Raw genomic sequence first — 20,485 nt, 5'->3', positions numbered from 1 at the left:
TAGAATATCCATCCTTCCAATTTTTTTTTTTTTTTCTAATTAGTTCACAAGAAAGAATAGAACCTGCAGAAATTTTTAGGGACATTTTATCCAACGCTAATTACAAAAATGAGGAAGTGTTGATTTCGTAATGACGGATTTGCCGTTGAGAATAACGGAAGGAAAGCCAAAGGAGAAGCAATTTTTCAACGTTCAAAGTTGTTAACTTCGTCTCTGAAGTATGGTCCGAGGGCTAGGTTGACCCTTCCATTTTCAAAATGGCAACGGAACCCTCATAGAAGACGTTTAAATGGCAATATTTTTTCCCTGTAAATTAAATGGCAATATTTTACACGTGGTGGATTGTGGCATCAATGCAGCTCAGACCAAAAAACTAGGTGAAGGACCCCAAAGCAGCGGACATGAAACCTGTAAGCTAAACATCTCAACAGCCAATAAGGTTTCGTTCTTTCAGCCGAATTTACAGTCTTCTCCACATGTTGATAATGCTATCAGCAAGGGACTTGAGATTTCCCCACACAGACGATTTCTCGGTAAGCTCCTGCTTATTTTTCTGCTTCTCGGACATATCTCTGAAAAGCAACAATTTCCGTTATCCAACTCGAACAAGAAAGGTTCCAAGGACATGCATACAAGAAAGAAGTTAATGGTCGGTAACATATTAAACAAATTAAAAAAAAAATTATGATGGGGACTATGCAGTCAAAATTGGACAGATATAAAGTATACATATAACAAGAGACGGGAAAGAGAGGAACAAGAAGAAAACGAGGAAGAAAAAAAATGATTATGATGGTGACTATGCAGTCAAAAAAGATAAGATATGAGAGGCAGGGAGGGAGGGAGACCTCCATTGGTTTGTTTATCACATTGGGTGGATTTGCATCAACTAGTGAGGCCCATTCAATAAAAAATGAAAGGGTTTCACCGTCCAATTAACGGGATACGCACTTCAACATAACCTAGAAACAATGTTGCAAGAAGAGGGCATCACATTTTTTATTTAATTCAAGATGTTTGTACTTACAATACGTCAGTCAAATACCTATACATCTTATGCAATGAGTTCTACAAAATCTATACATTTTATTTCATTTTCTATCCTAGTCAAGAGAATGGAAAAAGTAAGCTAAAATCCTCACATTTTTGTTTCCCTATTTTATTGTTATCCTCCCCCCTCCCTCCTTTTTATTTTTCTCTTCAAATCTAAGGTCACTACAGTGGGGGCAGAAATACCTCCAAGCTAAAACACTAAAGTGGGGGCAGAGATGCCGTGAGAAGCTAGATTTAAAGAGACTAGGTGAAAGTAAATAACACCAATAGACCAGGGAAAAAGGCTAAAACAACAATTATGGGCTGCAAGGGAGGAGGTGGTCAGGAAACAAAAGGAAAAATCAATTGGAATTCAAAAAAGTCTGCTCCTTCAGAGGCAGGTATTTGTTATTAGCGCGCTCTTAGAGGAGAAGTCCTGGGCATGTCCTCAATGAATAATGGAATTGCACCACAATTAAGAGGCAGCAAAGTAGTTAAGAAACAAATCATGCAATACATTCGGGCTTCCCAGTTTGTTTTATATGTGGTATGGATCAACATGGAAGAATCAACAAATAAAATTGAAGAGTGGGTGTAGATTGTTGGACGAGATTAAAGATTCAAAGTTGAAAAGGAAGGAAAAAGAGAAGTTTTAAAAAAGGGAGAATGATAGATGGATAGAGGATAAAGGAAAGGCAGACGTTTGAAGTTGAGATTGAGTAGATAATCCTAAAATTATGTTTTCAGTTTTTTAAAGTTTGATTTATTCCTATTTTTTAGGAGATAAAGAGTCCTAATTTCTAGGGGATAAATAACCTAATTTTCTCCTATTTTATAGGAGAAAAAGCAGGATGTAATTTATATATATTTCTTATCTCGGATTCAATAAAATTATTGAAGCTTCCAAGAGTTTTAAGCTTGTTTTATGGTATCAAAGCCCTGTCCGATCACTAACAGCAATTGAAGTATTGGCTGTTTACAAGATCATGGCCGAAGCATCAAATTACTCACCACCAATTGATAATCATCCTCTACAAATTACTCACCACAAGTGGAATAGGAGTAATTTTAGAGAATGGTTTCAATCGGTGATGTTGGTAATCAAAGGAAAAGGCAAAGCAAGATACTTGACTGGTTCTGAACCTATTCCACCAACCATTGTAGCCACTTATGGCACTTGGGAGGCAGAAAACTCAACTATCATGGCGTGGCTAATAAATTCTATGGAGCCAAAGATCGGTAGAACATACCTATTCTACAAGACAATAAAGGAGATATGAGATTCAGTCCAAGAGATGGAAAATTCCTCCCAATGTTTTGAAATCAAGCCAATCATTAGAACAACCAAACAAGGTAATCTTAGTATTACTGATTATTTTAACATTTTGGTTGAGTTATGGCATAAAATGGACCTGTTCTACGCTGTTAGTTGGGAATGCTCAGCTGATAGTACCAAATATAATACGATGGTTGAAAAAGATCGAATCTTTGATTTTCTACATGGTCTTAATCTTGATTTGGATGAAGTTCGTGGAAGGATTTTGGATACAAAACCCTTACCATCACTTGGGGAAGTATTTGCATAGGTAAGGAGAGAAGAAAGCAGATGAAAGGTAATGCTTCATCAACTAAATGATACTATCCTAGACCATTAGAATTTGGCTCTTGCTACTGTCAAACAGGGGGAGACCATCACAAAGAATCTAGGAAGGGAGAAGTAGTTGTGTGACCATGGTAAAAAACCTTACCACACAAAGGAGACGTGCGGGAAAATTCATGGCAAATCAACTAATTGGAAGCCACGAAACAAGAGGAAAATCACAAGATTAGCCTATATAGCTGAGGCATCTACTGAAACCGAGAACAACACAAATTTAAACCTATCAGAAGAGCAGATCCAAGCCTTATACAGGTTGCTAAATCAAGGTATAAATCCCTCAAGTCCTCCTAATCCTCAGCCTACAGCATCCATAGCCTCGCAAGGTAATCCTCACTACTCCCTAATTTCAAGAAAGCTTCCTAAGAATGTGTGGATAGTGGATACAAGTGCATCAGATCATATGTCAAGTTTTGCTAATTCAATGATTGAATATACCCTTTGTAGCACCTCTATTGATATTTCCATGGCTGATGGCACAACCTCCCTTGCCTTGGGATTTGGAACAGTGTGTATTTCAAAACTAAAGCTAAAGTTTGCCCTACATGTGCTAGGATTACAATGCAATTTATTATCAGTCAGTAGAATAACCAAAGATATGAATTGCAGTGTAACATTTTCCCCATTCTATTGTTTGTTTCAGGACCAAGCATCAGGGATGATGATTGACAATGCTAAGACTAGGGACGGCCTTTACTATTCGGCGGGGGGATATTCCAAATTCTTCCACAAATAAGGCTGTTCTAAATGTAACAACTAATGCCAAGGTTATGTTATGGCATAAATGATTAGAACACCCTAATTTTCCTTACCTAAAATCCTTCTATCCTCAAATTTTCATCAATAAAGAACAAGTTTTTTTCATGTGAGCAGTGTACTCTTGCAAAACAACCTCGATCTCACCAACTTGTTCAATCCTATAAGCCATCTAAACCATTTCATTTGATCTATAGTGATATTTGGGGTCCTTCTAAACACCTTAATATCTCTGGTTCTAGACGGTTTATAACATTCATTAATGATCATTCTAGAGCTTGCTGGGTGTATCTTATGAAGAAAAAATCAGACGCTAACAATATTTTCAAAAGATTTCACAAATTCATTTTGAATATGTTCCAAACTTCTATTCATATCCTTCGAATTGATAATGATAGAGAATATTTCTCTCATGACTTTACACATTACAACAAAATTGTGTGGTTGAAAGAAAAAATAGACGTCTCCTAGAGGTGGCTCGAGCTATGATGTTTACTACAAATGTTCCTCATTTCTATTGGGGAGAAGTTGTCTTACAACTGCTTATTTGATCAATCGACTCCCTTCTAAAACCCTAAAATTTAGAACTCCTCTTGATACCCTTTGTGATCTATATCCAAATTCTTCCTTTCTATCTTCAATTGATTCTAAGGTATTTGGGTGTATTGTGTATGTTCACAACAATAATCTCTCTCGGACCAAATTAGACCCCAAAGCTCTCAAGTGTATCTTTGTTGGGTATTCTCCTCCCCAAAATGGATACAAGTGCTATTGTCCTACCAATTGAAAATTTTGTGTCCACTGATGTCACCTTCTATGAGGATCTTCCATTTTATCAGTCTACAACTTCTTTAGAAGAGACTAATAGTCCACAATGGGATCCTCTTATTTCTCTTCCCTCTCTTGATCCTACACTCCTAGTATGTTCTCAAGGGGGAGCATCTTTAGCATCAACTCCTAACAACATACTGGCAAAACCTATCTCTTGTAATTCTTCTAATCCTCATGCCCCTAATCTTTCTTCTCCCTCTCCTATTACCTCTAAGCTTGAGATTACAATCCTTATCCCCCATTATCCTCAAAATCCAATAGCCAACAGTCCTCTGCTTGTTTATTCCAGACGACCTAAAGGCCATTCAGAGCCTCAGCATAGTCAACCATCACTTCCAGAGGTTGGTCCATCAGAGGATAGCACTGTTGTTCACAACACTAACAATAGTGCTGCAAGGGGGGATGATTTGGATTGGGCTATGCTTATAACTCTACGAAAAGGGGTAAGATCATGTGTCAAGTACCCTATATCTAATCATTTGACTTATGCAAAATTGTCTCCTCAGTTTAGAGGGTTTGTAGCAAAAATTGACAGCATTGAAATTCCCAAAAATATCTAAGGTGTTATGAATGATCCTAAGTGGAAAGCTGTTGTTATGGAAGAAATGACTACCTTAGTTGGAAATGATACTTGAGTTATTGTGAAACTACCTTCAAACAAGAAAGTAGTTGGATGTAAGTGGGTATTTACTGTGAAATATAATGCAGATGAGAGTGTTGAAAGATATAAGGCTAGATTGGTGGCCCAAGGGTTTACACAAACATATGGGATCGACTATGATGAGACTTTTGCTCTTGTGGCTAAGTTTAATTCCATTTGGGTATTACTCTCCATTGTTGTTAATTTAGATTGGCCCCTCATCCAATTTGATATTAAAAATGTCTTCCTTAATGATGATTTAGATGAAGAGATGTATATGAAGATCCCCCCAGGTTTTGAACATGAAGTCGATAGTGAAAATGTTTGTAAATTTAAAAGTTCTCTATATGGTTTAAAGCAGTCACCAAGAGCTTGGTTCAAGAAATTTAGCATGATCCTAAACCGGTTAGGGTATAAACATGGACAAGCTGACCATACCTTGTTTATAAAACCCACAAGAAATGGAAGGAAATCTATACTAATTGTCAATATTGATGATATTATTGTGGCAGGGGATGATATGCAGGAAATTGACAACTTGAAGAAGCAATTGAGGGCTGAATTTGAAGTTAAAGACCTAGGATTTATGAGATACTTCCAAGGAATGGAGGTGGCTTGGAGCAAAGAAGGTCTATTCATCTCACAAAGGAAATATACAATTGATCTACTAAGAGATTCATGAATGTTGGCATGCAGATTTGCTGGAACTCCCTTAGACAAAGGTTGGAAGATTGGAGAAAAAGATGATGATACTTTAGTAGAAAAAGAAAGGTACCAAAGGTTGGTTGGGAGGTTAATTTATTTGTCACTTACTAGGTCGGACATAGCCTATGCAGTAAGTGTATGTCATGACCCAAGGAATAATAGAAGGGCATCATTGTAATAGGGTTGCAGTGGTTTGTTAGGATATTTTTACAAGTTGATAGAAGCACATGGGTGTTATTAGGATGTTGTTAGAAATTAGTTAACTAGCTACTATGCCTATAAAAAGGTCCATTGTAAGAGGAGAGGATATGCTTGATTTAAATGAATTCTTAATTCTCATTTATCTCTAAACTCTCTCTCTCTCTCGTTCTTCTGCTATTCTCCCTCCATTCTCTCTAATTTCTCCCCCATTCTTCTTCAATTTCCCCTCTATGCATTCTGTTCTTAACCTTAAATGAATCGGATCCTTCCGATTTCCATTCTAGTCCTAGGCTAAACCCTAGGATCATGACAAATGGTATCAGAGCAGTCCATCATTGGCTGTGGTTTTGATTTGAGTTGAAGATCGGTGAAATTAATTTCGGTGATTAAGGCCCTAGGTCGAGGAGGCTGGAGACGATTCTATTGATTCCGACTTACGGAATCACATAGCAGATTAGGACGAATTGTGGCGATTGTTCCCTAGAGGCTGGATCCAAGTCATTGTATAAAAGGAGACTCAGCCCAGACGATTCCAGTAATCGGTGAATTCAACGGAATCGGAGTTCTAAGAATTGAATAAGCCAACTTCCAAAAACAATCCAGTCGTTAAGATTGTAGTAAGGAGTTGATTCTTCATGTTGATTGGAAATTATAGTCGAATCGAACTAGAAGATTTCCAACTATAGAATCCATTGCGACTGGCTCTTTCAAATGCCGAAGCAGACTCAAGCTGGGCAATCCTTGGCGGTGATTCTGGAAAACTCGCTGTAGTTCGGTTTGGAATTTTGAAGGCAAACTCAGAGGTGAGCCGATTGTTTCTCGGCTGTGATTTCAAAAATTTTAGTAGCTGATTAAGGCAGAACAGAGGGGTTGGATCTTAGCTACTGTGTTGCGATTAAGGTGATCTTAGAAAAAGAATTTAGGCGATCTTGGAAGTAGTTCGTAGGCGAGATCCAGAGCTGAAGCACATCCAAAGCCAACTAATCCAAAAGGCGACACGGAGTGAGTGATCAGATCCAGAAGTTGTTGATCTATAGTGATTGACAATGATTTCCGCGATTGGCTGGAACTAGCATGTGAAGGCGAAGCCAATTCCGACAGCCCAAACGAGTACACGTTGGTTGTTAGGCGAAGTACATCCAGTAGCAGATTCAAAATGGGTGAGCGTCTCTCAGATTGAATTTCAAAGGTGAAGCAATTCTAGTAAATTACAAGACCGAGCCAGTGGTCACGACCAGTGGACAGTGATTGGGTGGGTTGCGACCGTTGCAAATCGAGATTGAAGGCGGATAAATTGAGCTTCCGATCTGATTCGGAAGGTATCTGCTGGACAGTAATGAGGCTCTGAGTTCGGGAGGACTTCGATGGTGATTGAGCTAAGAGAATTCAGATCAATTTTTGGGAATATTGTTGCCGATGTGGTTATCGAACAGGGAAGGCGAAGCAGCAAGCTGGGCGAACTCACTTATCAGATCCGTTGAAGCCATGCCAACTAATTTATGAAGGTGACAGAAGGTGGAATCAGATTTGTTATTCAGTTTGTTGTTCAGTTGTTCACTTATCAACTGTTCAATTTGCTGGATAATTGAAGATCACTAATTGGGTGAGGTGATTGCTTGTCCTGGGCGACTGTTGTGAAGCAGAAGAGCAGGTGGATTATGGCTATTTTTGAGGCTGGGCAGTGTGGGTCAACAAGTTGAAGCAGATTTGGCGGAATTGGAAGCCAATTCATAAACTATTTCAACTAACGATTCTCAATTCTAGAGAATTCCGTTGGTTGCATCAAAATTAATCAAAGGAGGCGAGCAGTCGAGGCGATTCCACCAACTAATTGTATTCTGATGGAGGATGACATTAGGATGAAGCTGAGAGAATCTCAATTGCAGCAGAAGGATACTGCATTTTCAGGGGGATGTCTTGCTCGTAAGGCCATGGGGAGTAGTATACGCACGAGTACATTGGAGTCTCAATTGCAATAGAATAATACTTTATTTTCAGTTGGAATGGAGCCCCAATGGCAGCCAAAGAAGGCTGCATTTTCAGGCGGCAGGGATGAGGAGTAGTGTAGCCAGAAGAATCAAACATGGGAAAAGAAAATGGATAATCAGTTCAATCTAAGGCACAAGGAAGCAAGCAGTGGGATTCATGAAGAATGAGAAGAATTTGGCTATATGTTCCGTGAGAAGTTGCAGGAGTTTGCAATGATACTGATTAAGAAGTATCATTACAACTTTCCGATGGAATACTTTGATGATTATCACAAAAGTTTTAACAAGGAGGAATTCCTTGGAATGGAGCAGCAGGAGGAGAAGTGCAACATCATAAATGATAATAAAGGTGAATGGCATTATCCAAAGGGAATCTGTAATGAACAGATTGATAGGGCAACAAAGGTAAAAGGAGAATTAAAGGAACACACCGATTCCTTTAGAAAAGAAGTTCTCGATGGTGATGTTTTTGGGATTCTACAACAAGATCGGTCCAACTTTAAGGAAGAGAGTGAGGAAAAGGAATTGGAGGATGGCACTCAATCAATTAACAGCCTCTCAAGCACTCTTACTAGTGCTGAGACACTTGGCCAGGTGTCAATCATTGAGAAATCGTTGGTTGAAATTGAAGTTGCAGCAGCTCCTAATGCTAATGTTCACAAACAGCCTTGGTATGAGTATCCAAGGCAAGTCTACAATATTCCATTGCCGCGTTTTGAGGATGCTGTTGATATTTCTGCAACGAAGCATGGCAGTGGGTTGAAAGGAAAGACAATAACTGCAACAAAGGATCAAGGTCTACCATTCTTACTTGTATTGGATTGTAAAGAACTACTAATGGAGGTTACAGACATGGATAGTCTTTACGTTGGACTCTAAGTTTCAGCTACTAAGTATGTTTGTCCGGAATTTGCTGATGGTTTGTTAGGATATTTTTACAAGTCATTAGAAGTACATGGGTGCTGTTAGAATGTTGTTAGAAATTAGTTAACTAGCTACTATGCCTATAAAAAGGCCCATTCTTAATTCTCATTTCTCTCTAAACTCTCTCTCGTTCTTCTGCTATTCTCCCTCCATTCTCTCTAATTTCTCCCCCATTCTTTTTCAATTTCCCCTCTATACATTCTGTTCTTGACCTTAAATGAATCGGATCCTTTCGATTTCCATTCTAGTCCTAGGCTAAACCCTAGGACCATGACAGTGTAATTAGTCAATATATGCATTCTCCTACTCAAAGGCATATGAATGTTGTTTTTCATGTATTAAGATACCTAAAAAGGACACCGAGAAAAGGATTAATGTTTCAGAAAACTGAGGAAAGGGGAATTGTCGGTTTTGTTGATGCAAATTAGGCAGGGTCTATTGAGGATAGTCGGTTAACTTCTAGTTATTGTATCAAATTATGGGGAAATGTGGTTACATGGAGAAGCAAGAAGCAATTTGTGGTGGCTTGCAGCAGTGCTGAAGCAGAATTTCAAGTCATAACTCAAGGAATCTGTGAAGTGATCTAGTTAGAGAGGCTAATGGGAGATTTGATGATACCTTTGTCTCAACTAACGAAGGTATATAGTGACAGTAAATCTGCAATCAGTATTGTGAGGAATCTGGTTTAGTATGATCGCATGAAGCATGTGAGAATACATCGGAGTTTCATTAAGAGGGAGATTGAGGAAGGAGGGATTAATTTAACCTATATTCCTATCACAGATCAAGTGGCTGATGTGTTCACAAAAGCTAGGGCAAGACCAAGGTTTGAGGCATTAATTGGCAAGCTGAGAATGACTTGTATCTATTTTCTAGCTTGAGGAGGAGTGTTGAATGAGATTAAAGATTCAAAGTTAGGAAGGATAAAGATAAGTTTTAAAAAAGGGAGAATGATAGATGGATAGAGGATAAAGGAAGGGTAGACATTTGAAGTTGAGATTGAGTAGATAATCCTAAAGTTGAGTTTTCAGTTTTTCAAAGTTTGATTTATTCCTATTTTTTAGGAAGAGTCCTAGTTCCTAGGGGATAAATAACCTAAATTTTCTCCTATTTTATAGGAGAAAAAGCAGGATGTAATCTATATATATATTTCTTATCTCAGATTCAATAAAATTATTGAAGCTTCCAAGAGTTTTAAGCTTGTTTCAGATATGCATCCTCGAAATTGCTCAATGTGAAGTCAACTGTTCTTTAGGGATTCTTTTTTCTTTTTTGCTACTCGCTGCATAGCAGATTTTCAGACTAGTAAACTAGTCACATACCTTTGGCACATTTGTATTACACACTTCTTAAAACACAAACAAGTGGGTTTGTGCTATATAACAAGAAGAAAGAGATCTACCAAATGAATTATTGCAAAACAAGTTCAGTCATTATTCATGATTGATGCCAGGGAATAAGCATCTAGAAAAACTGGGGGACTTACAACAGGAATTTATCTAGTTGAGGAGACTGTTGATGCCGCTTGTGCTTGGATTCTGGGCTGTCCTTGGATTCTGGGCTGTCCAAATGTACTTCAGAAGGTGACTCCTCTTCCACATCATGCTCTAATCTCTCAAGATGCTGATGGAAAACTACCTCAACTTTCTGCTTTGATATATTAGTTTGTCTTCCAAGATAATTAGAACAGTCATCCTGCACGAATAGAAAATCATTAAGAGGGATAAGGATGGGGCCTTGAAACATCTGTAAAAGCAGCTCCACTGTAGCTAGAGAGTCCACTATTCATATCCACACAAACCACCTTTCCACAGGCAGGGTAAGACTGCATGCATCTCATCCTGCCAGACCTTGTACTAGTGGAAGCACCACATACTAGATTTCATTTTTTACCACAAAAATGGATAAGAGGACAAGAACTAAACTATTGTTGCAATATGTTCAATGAAAGGGTGATGAAGAGGAAGAAGGAAAAATTCATTCTGTTTAATACAAAGGGTGTTTGAGAGAAATATGGGAAGTAGCATTGGTTCGTCCTACCCAGTAAATGAGAAAGATGCAGCACATAAACAATCCTCCAACTTAATGGATTCATCTGAGAAATCTTGAAAATAAATGATGGCTGGCAGGGTCCACTTGGGTGAATTTGAAACAAGAGTTTCACAGTCAGAATAACATGAAAAGCAAGAGATAAAAAAATACCTCGAGAGATTTTATTCAAATCAGAATGAATAATAACAATCTGAGACCGAACTGATCCTTATATACAATAAGTTAATGAAGCGCTGCCTAACTGCCTAACTAATCACTACAACAATTATAACAAACAATCAGCTGTAACTAAGAGTACAAATACAATCTAGTATTGACAGCTTATATCCTTTACATTCCCCCCTCAAATCAAGCTCCATAGATGATGATAAAATAGATTCTGCAGAACTGTTAGGCAACAGACTTTCTGTTATAGCAGCGGAAGGATCAGTGTTGACATTGGGCATAGGTGATCTTTTGAGACCCAGCTTGTTACATAAAAACACAAACCTGTCTTTGGATCATCCTTTTGTAAAAATATTAGCCACTTGATGCAGTGTAGGCACATACCGAATATCAACATCTCCATTTTCAACCTTTTCTCTCACAAAATGCACATCTATTTCAATATGCTTTGTTCTAGAATGAAAAACAGGGTTCTCAGCCATACTTTTGGCTGCTAAATTGTCACACCAAAGAACTGGAGTTTGAGTGCAAGGATAGCCTAACTCGGATAACAATGACTTTAACCACAAAATCTCAGTTACACCTTGGGCAACCGCCCTATACTCTACTTCACCCACTGATCTTGCAACTACTGATTGTTTTCTGGAACCCCAAATTAACAAATTGCAACAAAGAATACACATAGTCCACTGGTTGATCTTCTAGTCACTTTACACCCTGCATGATCAGCATCAGTGTATATACTTAAGGACATATTCATAGGAGATGGAGCAAACACGAGACCAAGATTAAAAGTCCCTTTAAGATACCGCAACAATCTTTTAAAAGCCAGCCAATGTTGCTGCCTCGGAGAAGAGAGAAATTGACTTAACTTGTTGACTATAAAGGCTATATCAAGCCGGGTGTAGTTTAGGTATTGAAGAGAATTAACAATAGATCTGTAGAATGATGGATCCGAAAACACCTCACCCTCATCTGTCAAAGATATGCCCTAAGTCATAGGTATGCTACACGGTTTACAGTCTTGCATTGAAGCCTTTTTCAATAAATCCAAGGTGTATTTAGACTGAGTAAGATATATACCAGTGGAATTTCGATATGCTTCAAAATGTGTGTCCAGATCATGTATGCACCCTTGTAAAGCCAAAGAATCTGAACTAGTTATAACAATGTCATCCACATACACCAAGACAAATAGCACATACCTATTGAATCTTTGGATTCAACAGGGTGTTCTCTCATTTGTAGAGAGAACTTGGCGGGAATTATGTAGGGAAAGAGGTGAATTAGAGGAGGGGGAAAATTAGAAAATGAAATGAGAGGGGAAGAGGGAATTGAGAGGGAATATGGAATAGGAAAATTGCCAAATGATATTCAATGCCCTCAATGTGGTAGGTCGAGCATATATGTACTTGGCCCTAGCGGAAGTTGGCGCTAAAAACAGTTGCCACTTCCGCATGCAAATAGTCTCGAATCTTCACAATTATAAATCCCTACCAGCTTCTACTATTTATTACAATTATACCCCACCCCCTTGGGTACACGACACATACTTAGAGTTTCTCTTAATGAAAAGTGAAGCATCAAAAACTACCCTCTTGAAACCCTAATCTTGTAAGGTTGACTTCAACTTTGTGTACCAAGCTCTAGGAGCCTGTTTAAGCCCATAAAGAGACTTTTTCAATCTACAAACACGTGTGGGAAAATCTGGATCAACAAATCCTTCCGGTTGAGTCATAAAAACTGCTTCATTTAGATCACCATTTAAGAAAGCATTATTGACATCAACTTGTTGAATGTCCCAACCAAAGGAAACAGCTAAGGAGAACAAAATCTTGATAGTAGGAGCCTTTATAACAGGACTAAATGTCTCAACAAAATCAATTCCAGGATTTTGAAGAAAACCCTTAGTTACTAGCCTAGCCTTGTGCTTAAGAATGGAGCCATCAGGATTATATTTAACTCGAAATACCCACTTGCACTCAATCAAGTTCATCTCAGATGAAAAGGGAACCAACTCCCATGTTTTATTTCTTTGGAGTGCTGTATACTCATCATTCATAGCATCAACCCATTTAGAGTCTAAGAAAGCCTCTTGAATCGAATTGGGTTCAGCAGAACTTACTAATGCATGAGGTGAAGAAACAACCAGATGTTTAGACTTAGATCATGTAATCATAGGATGAATTGAAGAGGCAGGAACAATTTTTGAACTAGATGAGCGTGGCAAAGGAGGCAATTGATTTGTACAGTTAGGTGCTGAACAATCTGCAGTTATATTTTGAGAAGAATCAACTGGTAAAGAATCATTAGGAGTTGGAACACGAGACTGTGCTACTTGAGGGGTGGAAGAACAGCTAGGAAATGACAAAATAGAACGAAGAATAGAAGTAGACTGACCAAAGGTGTAATACCCCAAGAGCTCAGAGAAATGTAGTATATATCGAGGATAAGTAAGGAAGGAAACAACACCAGCTGGATACCTTTTGGACTGAATGTAGATAAAGAACTCCGGGGTTAAGCGTGCTTGAGCTGGAGAAGCTCAAAGATAGGTGACCCCCTGGGAAGTTCGCGTAGTCCCATAAGGGTAAGTTGTTCTGGTCCTTCCTATCGCTTGATGCAGGATGTTACAGGTAGTATCAAAGCCGACCCTTTGAGCACGATGGTGGGGTAAACCTCAGCGAGGACACTGAGTCCCTAAGAGGGGGGGGGGGGATACGTGTAAGCACCTTAAGCAAGGGGGGGAGAATATAATACCCCAAGAGCCCAGAGAAGGGTAGTATATATCGAGGATAAGTAAGGAAGGAAATAATATCAGCTGGATACCTTTTGAGTTGAATGTAGGCAAAGAACTCCGGGGTTAAGCGTGCTTGAGCTGGGAAAGCTCAAGGATGGGTGACTCTCTGGGAAGTTCGCGTAGGCCCATCAGGGTAAGTTGTTCCAGTCCTTCCTATCGCTCGATGCAGGATGTTACAAAAGGAACTTATCTGAGGGGAGTAAGGAGATGAGTTAGGAAACAATTGAGGAAAGGGAAATTCATCAACATTAAACTAAACATGTCTCGACACATATACCCTTCCTGAAGAATGCAAGCACCGATATCTAGCTTGAACATGGCTATAATTGAGAAACGCACATTTGGTAGAAGGAAATTGAAACTTATGCTTGTTATAAGATCGAAGAAAAGGAAAACAAACACATCCAAATAGTTGCAATTGCATGTAATTAGGTTGTTTGTTAAGGAGAATCTCAAATGGAGACTTAAACTGAAGACTTGATCCAGGTAAGAGATTTATGGTGTAGGCAACAGTTTTAAAAGTTTCTACCCAAAACTTTAAAGGCATATGAGCATGGTCTAACAAGGTAAGACCCATTTCTGCGATATGTCTGTGTTTTCTTTTTGCTATACCATTCTGTTGATGTGTATGAAGACAATTAAATTGAGGTTGAATACAATAAGAGGTAAGATAGGGTACAAAGGCCTTAAATTCACCACCATTGTCAGTTTGAAGGGCTTTGAGTTTGGATTGGTATTATAGTTCAGCAAACATATGAAAGGTTTCGAAAATAGCTAAGGCATCAGATTTTTGTTTCAACGGATATAATCATGTATATCTAGTGTAAGCATCAATAAAGACTATATAATACTTAAAACCGTCAGTAGAAAGAACTGGAGTAGGACCCCACAAGTCTAAATAGACTAACTCTAATGGAGCCTTTGCAGTAATTTGACAATTTGCAAAAGGAAGTTGATGCATTTTGCCTATTTTACAAGAATCACAAAAAGAGAGATTCAAATTTGAACAGGAAACACTAATTTTATTCAATATCAACTGAAGTACACGAGATGAGGGATGTCCTAACTTGGCATGCCACTGTTGACCAATTTTAGGAACATTCAAAGATACATGAAAGGAAGACAAACTGGACAAAGAGGACAAATCTTGTCCTTCACATTTATTTGGAGAAACAACATGTGTAGAATTAGTACTAGAGTCTGGTGTTCTTGACTCAACAGAGAAAACAGCTCTAGCATCAGCATGACCAAGTGCTGGAGTGAGCTGATAAAGACCATCTTTAAGTATCCCTCGAAGTAGCACTTGTCTGGATCCCTTGTCCTTAAGAAAACAAGAATCAGAGTGAAATTCAGCAATTAAATTGTGATCTTTAATAAGTTGAGAAACACTAATGAGGTTCTTTTTCATGTGAGGAACATGAAGAACATTAAACAAAGAAATGAAAGACTTAGGAATAGTTTGTATATACAATGGACTAAGGCTAATGTTAGAAATAAAAAGTTTCTTACTGTTGCCAACTGCAACCTTGTCACTTCCACTGTAAGGAGAGTGGAGAGAAAGATTGCTAAGATTTGAGGTAATGTGATTTGTGGCTTTGGAGTCTACAATCCAAGAAGGGTCACTGTGATAAGATAATGTAGAAGAAAATTGAGAAGTTTCTGAGGACGGGGGCAAATAGCCATAGTAAGTTCCTGAATCAGACCCTTGCTCAGTTAAGTAGGCGTCATTAGAACCTATGGGATGAGCTATAAATGACTGGGAGCCAGATTGCGGCACACCACCTCCTCTACCAAATTGTGAACCACCAAAATTTTGAGGAGAAAAATTTCTTTGAAAATTCCGATCAAATCTATGATAGAACCGGTCTACAAAATGACCAGGCTTCCCACATAGTTGGTGGTAAAACTTTCTGCCTGAAAATCTTCCATAACCTCATCCCCCTCTAGAATTACCTCCTCTAAAGGAACCTCTTCCTCTACTCAACCCACTCTCATTTTTAGACCACTGAGAGGCTAAATTCACATTTATAGAGTCAAGACCAAAAATAGAAGAATTAGACATATCCTTGGTAGCAAGCCTTTGTTCATGCATCAGTAACAAGTATTGGACCTTTTCTAAATTGATTTCATCCATTTGATATGTAACAATACTCACAATTGTCTCATAATCACCATCCAATCCATGTAATATAGCCATCAGTAATTCTTTGTCGTTTAAAGGTTCTCCGATCGCAGCTAAGGCATGTCCTATAGTTTTGATTTTCAACATGCAATCATTTATCGACAAATCATTCTTTCTTATAGATCTAAGCTATTGTTTCAATTGGAAGGATTTGGCAACAGTTTGTTGTGAATAGAGATTTTCGAGAACATTCCAAACTTCAGCAGACGTTTCACAATGAATAACTTGTGCCAAAACTTCTTTATCGATAGTAGAAAACAACCAGCCTAAAAGTAATTGATCTGACCTTATCCAATTTAGATATTTAGGATTTACAACCTGAGCCTCGTGATCGGAAGTTCCTGAATTGTTGATGTACTTCGACGGAGTTGGAGACTTGTTGATGTATGGCAGCAAGTCAAACGCTCTGATCGTAGCCAATATCTGAGCCTTCCAGAACAGATAATTTCCAAAATCGAGTTTGATAGGAACATAGTTGAAGGATTTCGCTACTGCTGTAAAGTCGGATTGAGATGCTGATGATAACGTAGAAGAGGAGTTAGGTATTGATGTGGGGGACGGACTGAAATCACGATTTGAAGCCATTGACGTTAGTCGTTTGGCTCTGATACCGTGAAACAAGAGTTTCACAGTCAAAATAACAAGAAAAGCAAGAGATAAAAAAAATACCTCGAGAGATTTTATTCAAATCAGAATGAATAATAACAATCTGAGACCAAACTGATCCTTATATACAACAAGTTAATGAATCGCTGCCTAACTGCCTAACTAATCACTACAACAATTATAACAAACAATCAGCTGTAACTAAGAGTACAAATACAATCTACTACCGACAGCTTATATCCTTTACAGAATTATGATGAAAAAGATGCAGCACATAAACAATCCTCCAACTTAATGGATTAATCTGCGAAATCTTGCAAAAACCTTCATAGAAATGTCTTGGTGCAACAACTGCTGTAACTTTTTGTATTCAAATGATAACAGGAAGTGAGCACGCCTCATAGATTGTTTCTTGTCCATCAACTAGGAAATAAAAAGACAAAAAAAAAGTTCAGTTATAAATAGGTAACAATCAAATACCACCAAATTTGATATGCTGCTCTGCATCTGAGAACAAGAGACAAAATGTGGGGGACCATATGACAAATGGACATTTTGTTTTCATTCAGACAAGCTGCTGCCAGGCTGATCTTGTTGTCAAGCTCCCAATTTATCAATGTTCTCAAATTCCCAGAACTGTAAGCCATATTTGCAAATACAGTACCTTGTCTACAACTACAGCTTGGGTCTGAGTGCTCCTTTTTCGCATTCAAAATAAATACATACATCAAAGCTAACAATTATAATACTTACAGTTGTCTTTGGTTTTGAATCATCTGTTAACAATGTCTTAAACAAATTTGAAGTTTCTTGTCCTTCCCCAGCTCCAACATTATTGAGACTGGTAGCATCAATATCCACATCAATGCCTGCTACAGATTGAGCATCTTTGTGAGTTCCTACATCCATTTTCAATTGACTGCTAGAGACCTCTTCACCATCAATTGACGCTTCATTCACTTGAGCTTCTTCCTTCTTGAAGACATTTTTATTCCCTGGGTCAGTAGGAGATAATTTAGATTTGTACTCTAGCTCCTGGAGGATCTTTCTGACAATATAGTAAGATCCACCCACTTGTTTCATAGCATTTGAAGCAGTGGGAAACTTTCCTGCATTCATTGCCCTGTACCTGCACAAAAAGCAACAGCAAACTTATTTCTTCTAACTTCTTAAACAAACTCGCAAAACAAAAATTAGGAATAATAGCTGTCTGCTAAGATTAGTTGGTTATCCTGACCACGCTCAGTAACAACAGGAAAAAAGGGGCCTCTCCAATGCACAAGGTTCTCCATTTTGAGAGCTCTGGTCTTAGGCCTATGGACTATGGAGCACTCAATAAAATTGTTCTGCACCCCACTAATCAACAAAGAGAATTGAAGAGAATATATGCAAAACTTGCATCACCCAATTCATTTAACCCCAAACCCATCTTATCCAACGCATGCAAAAGGAATCCTGAAGTCATGTCCTCATATGCCAACTCAATATCTAGTTTGCACAGTAGGCTGCTGGGAATGACTCTTCAGCCTCGAGCTCACATACTCAGTCACCAGCATATGTCTAACTCTAAGAAAGGCATTTTGGGACTTCAAGTTCACACTCCTGATAACTAAGTACTAACTAGAGGTAAATGTCTAAAACCCTTTGATTCTTTGGCCCTGCTCCTCCAACCTCTCTAAGGAATGAGCACAAGGAATCGGGCATTTAAGCTCTTCTGAACGCCAAGCTAAATCCATCAAAATCAAATGTTTTATTGCATTCACACCATGTAAAGTCTCCACTACCCCATCCTTTTAATAAATGTCTTACTAACTGATTTGTTTGTTCAGTGGAATGATCTTAAAATCTAGCCCAAGATTGAAGTTGTGCAACTCTCCTTTAATGATAAGTCTACCATTGAGATTAGGGAGTCAAGTAAGAATTAGCCATCTTATGAAAAGATTTAGTAATCCTATCATGCTCCTTAATCCAAAAAACTTTAACTTCTCCCTACAACTCTCTTCAAAAATAAAAAGTTCCCAAACCACCAACTACTTTAGAAGAAACCTCCTCTAACAAACTCTATGATTAAAGGAATTGGACATGGTCCAAAGCGGCACACAAGAGGCAAATTTAGTACATCAAAGAAGTGAACTTGCTGAGGGAAATTTCAGAAACCAATCTAGATGAGACAGAGACAGATTATCCATTGAACCAACCAAAGATATCCACCTTCCAGTCAAAGACCCATTAAAACTCCTTGTACAACCAAGTAAAAAAAAACCACCCATGGCTCCATTACCTGGACTTCATGCCCCCCCCCCCCCCCCCCCCCCCCCAAAAAAAAAAAAAAAAACCCCTACCCCACCCCCAATAAATAAATAAATAAATGCAACAACATATCAAGCCTTTTGTTCCACTAAAATAAATAAATAAAGAGTGAAGTACCAAATTAACCTTTGTATTTTGGGGTCCTAGGGACCAAATTTACCCTCATACTTTTAAAAGAGCCAAATAAACCCTTGTACTTTCAGACTCGAGGCCAAAGGTAGTTATAAAAATAATGAATCTAGCAACCCAAACTCAAGTCCAAATTGAACCCTCAATTGCATTCACACCTCACAATCCCATCAATAAAGTCATTCAAGTCGAAGAACCCTAACCTCACCCAAATCAAACGGAAGAACCCTAGAAGCAAATTATATGTGATACAATTGGAGCTCTGATTTGAGTCTATTTTGGGGGTCTAGGGTTTGATTTGGGGTAGGTTTTTAACTCTGTTAACTGAATATAAACGCCATTGCATGATGTTTAAATGATGTCTATTGTAAGGGTAACGTAGCCTCAAGTCCAAAAGTATGAGGACTAAAGGCTTATTTGACCCATTTGAAAGTAGGAGGGCCAATTTGGCCCCTAGGCCAAAGTGCAAGGGCTTATTTGGCACTTTGCCCATAGATAAAATTCTGCCATGGTGTCATAGCCTAAGCTTGACAATTGTTTTCTTCCTAATTCGACATGAATTAGGAAGGCGTAGAACAGAGATCAAAGAGCAATTGTAAAATGAGAGAAAGGAAGAGAGAGAGAATGTTGAGGGAGAAAACATAATTCTCTTCAATATTCTGCATACCCCAATCCACATAGGTCATTAGGGATTTATACAAGGCATCTTAAGAATGGATCCCTGTTGAGGTGGATTCTACACTCTTCCACGGTTATAACAAACTCTCACTACACTATAACCACTTGCACATGGCTACAAACTAACACAACAGAAATTACAGCAGTAAACGTAAAAAAAATATCATAAACCATGGTCCTACTCGTGACAAATCCCCATCCTTAACAAATTTCTTGTCTTTAAGAAATGTTGAGGAGGCTAGCAGATCTTCAAAATTGCTTGAGGAAATAGGGCAGATACTCCTAGGTATTGCTATCTGTCGGGCTATTCTGCCATTTTACCATAACTTGTATAAGGGGAGCTCCTTGCTTGTATATCACCCTCCTATCTATTATGGCCTCAGACTCCACCGTCTTGTTGATCTCCTTAGGAAGTAGAGGTAATGCAGGACTCACCTATTGTGTGCCCATTGATTTCTTTAAAAGAGAAATAGGGAACACATGGTGGATTTGTGATCCCTCTAGAAGCTATAAGCGATAGGCCACCCTCCCAACCTTAGGCACTATGGTGAATGGTCCATAATACTTGGGGCTGAGTTTGGACACTTGCACTTGAGTTATGGACTTTAGATGAGGGTACCTTAACCTTAAATACACTTCCTCCCCAACTGCAAATTCTCTCTCACTTCTTCTTCGGACAACAAATTGTTTCATCCTATTATGAGCTGACACTAACTCCTTCTTCAACTATTGTAGAACCTTCTTCCTCTATTGTAGATAGTCTTCAACCATTGCTATAGTAGTGCATTCCTCTACAGCAGGCAAAATGGGAGGTTTGTACCCAAATAAGGCC

General features: G+C 38.5%; 1 protein-coding gene across 3 annotated transcripts in view; it reads right to left on the bottom strand.

The window, feature by feature from the left end:
• Positions 1 to 161: 161 nt before the first annotated feature.
• The window catches only part of LOC127794316 (uncharacterized), a 29,996-nt gene continuing 9,672 nt past the window's right edge, over positions 162 to 20,485 (bottom strand). For 2 of the 3 annotated variants that reach the window (XM_052325308.1, XM_052325306.1), the window contains exons 3-6: positions 17,290 to 17,665; positions 16,861 to 16,959; positions 10,221 to 10,429; positions 162 to 572 (exon numbers count right to left, since the gene is read on the bottom strand). In XM_052325308.1, coding sequence (XP_052181268.1) covers positions 461 to 572; positions 10,221 to 10,429; positions 16,861 to 16,959; positions 17,290 to 17,665 — 796 coding nt within the window. In that variant the 3' untranslated portion in view covers positions 162 to 460. The remainder of the gene's footprint in view (positions 573 to 10,220; positions 10,430 to 16,860; positions 16,960 to 17,289; positions 17,666 to 20,485) is intronic. The other variant, XM_052325307.1, reaches the window with a different exon arrangement.

Source organism: Diospyros lotus, chromosome 2, assembly GCF_014633365.1.
Source record: "Diospyros lotus cultivar Yz01 chromosome 2, ASM1463336v1, whole genome shotgun sequence".
Taxonomy (NCBI): Eukaryota; Viridiplantae; Streptophyta; class Magnoliopsida; order Ericales; family Ebenaceae; genus Diospyros; species Diospyros lotus.
The sequence above is the reverse complement of the archived record's forward strand: the minus strand, read 5'-3'. Positions and strand labels throughout refer to the sequence as shown.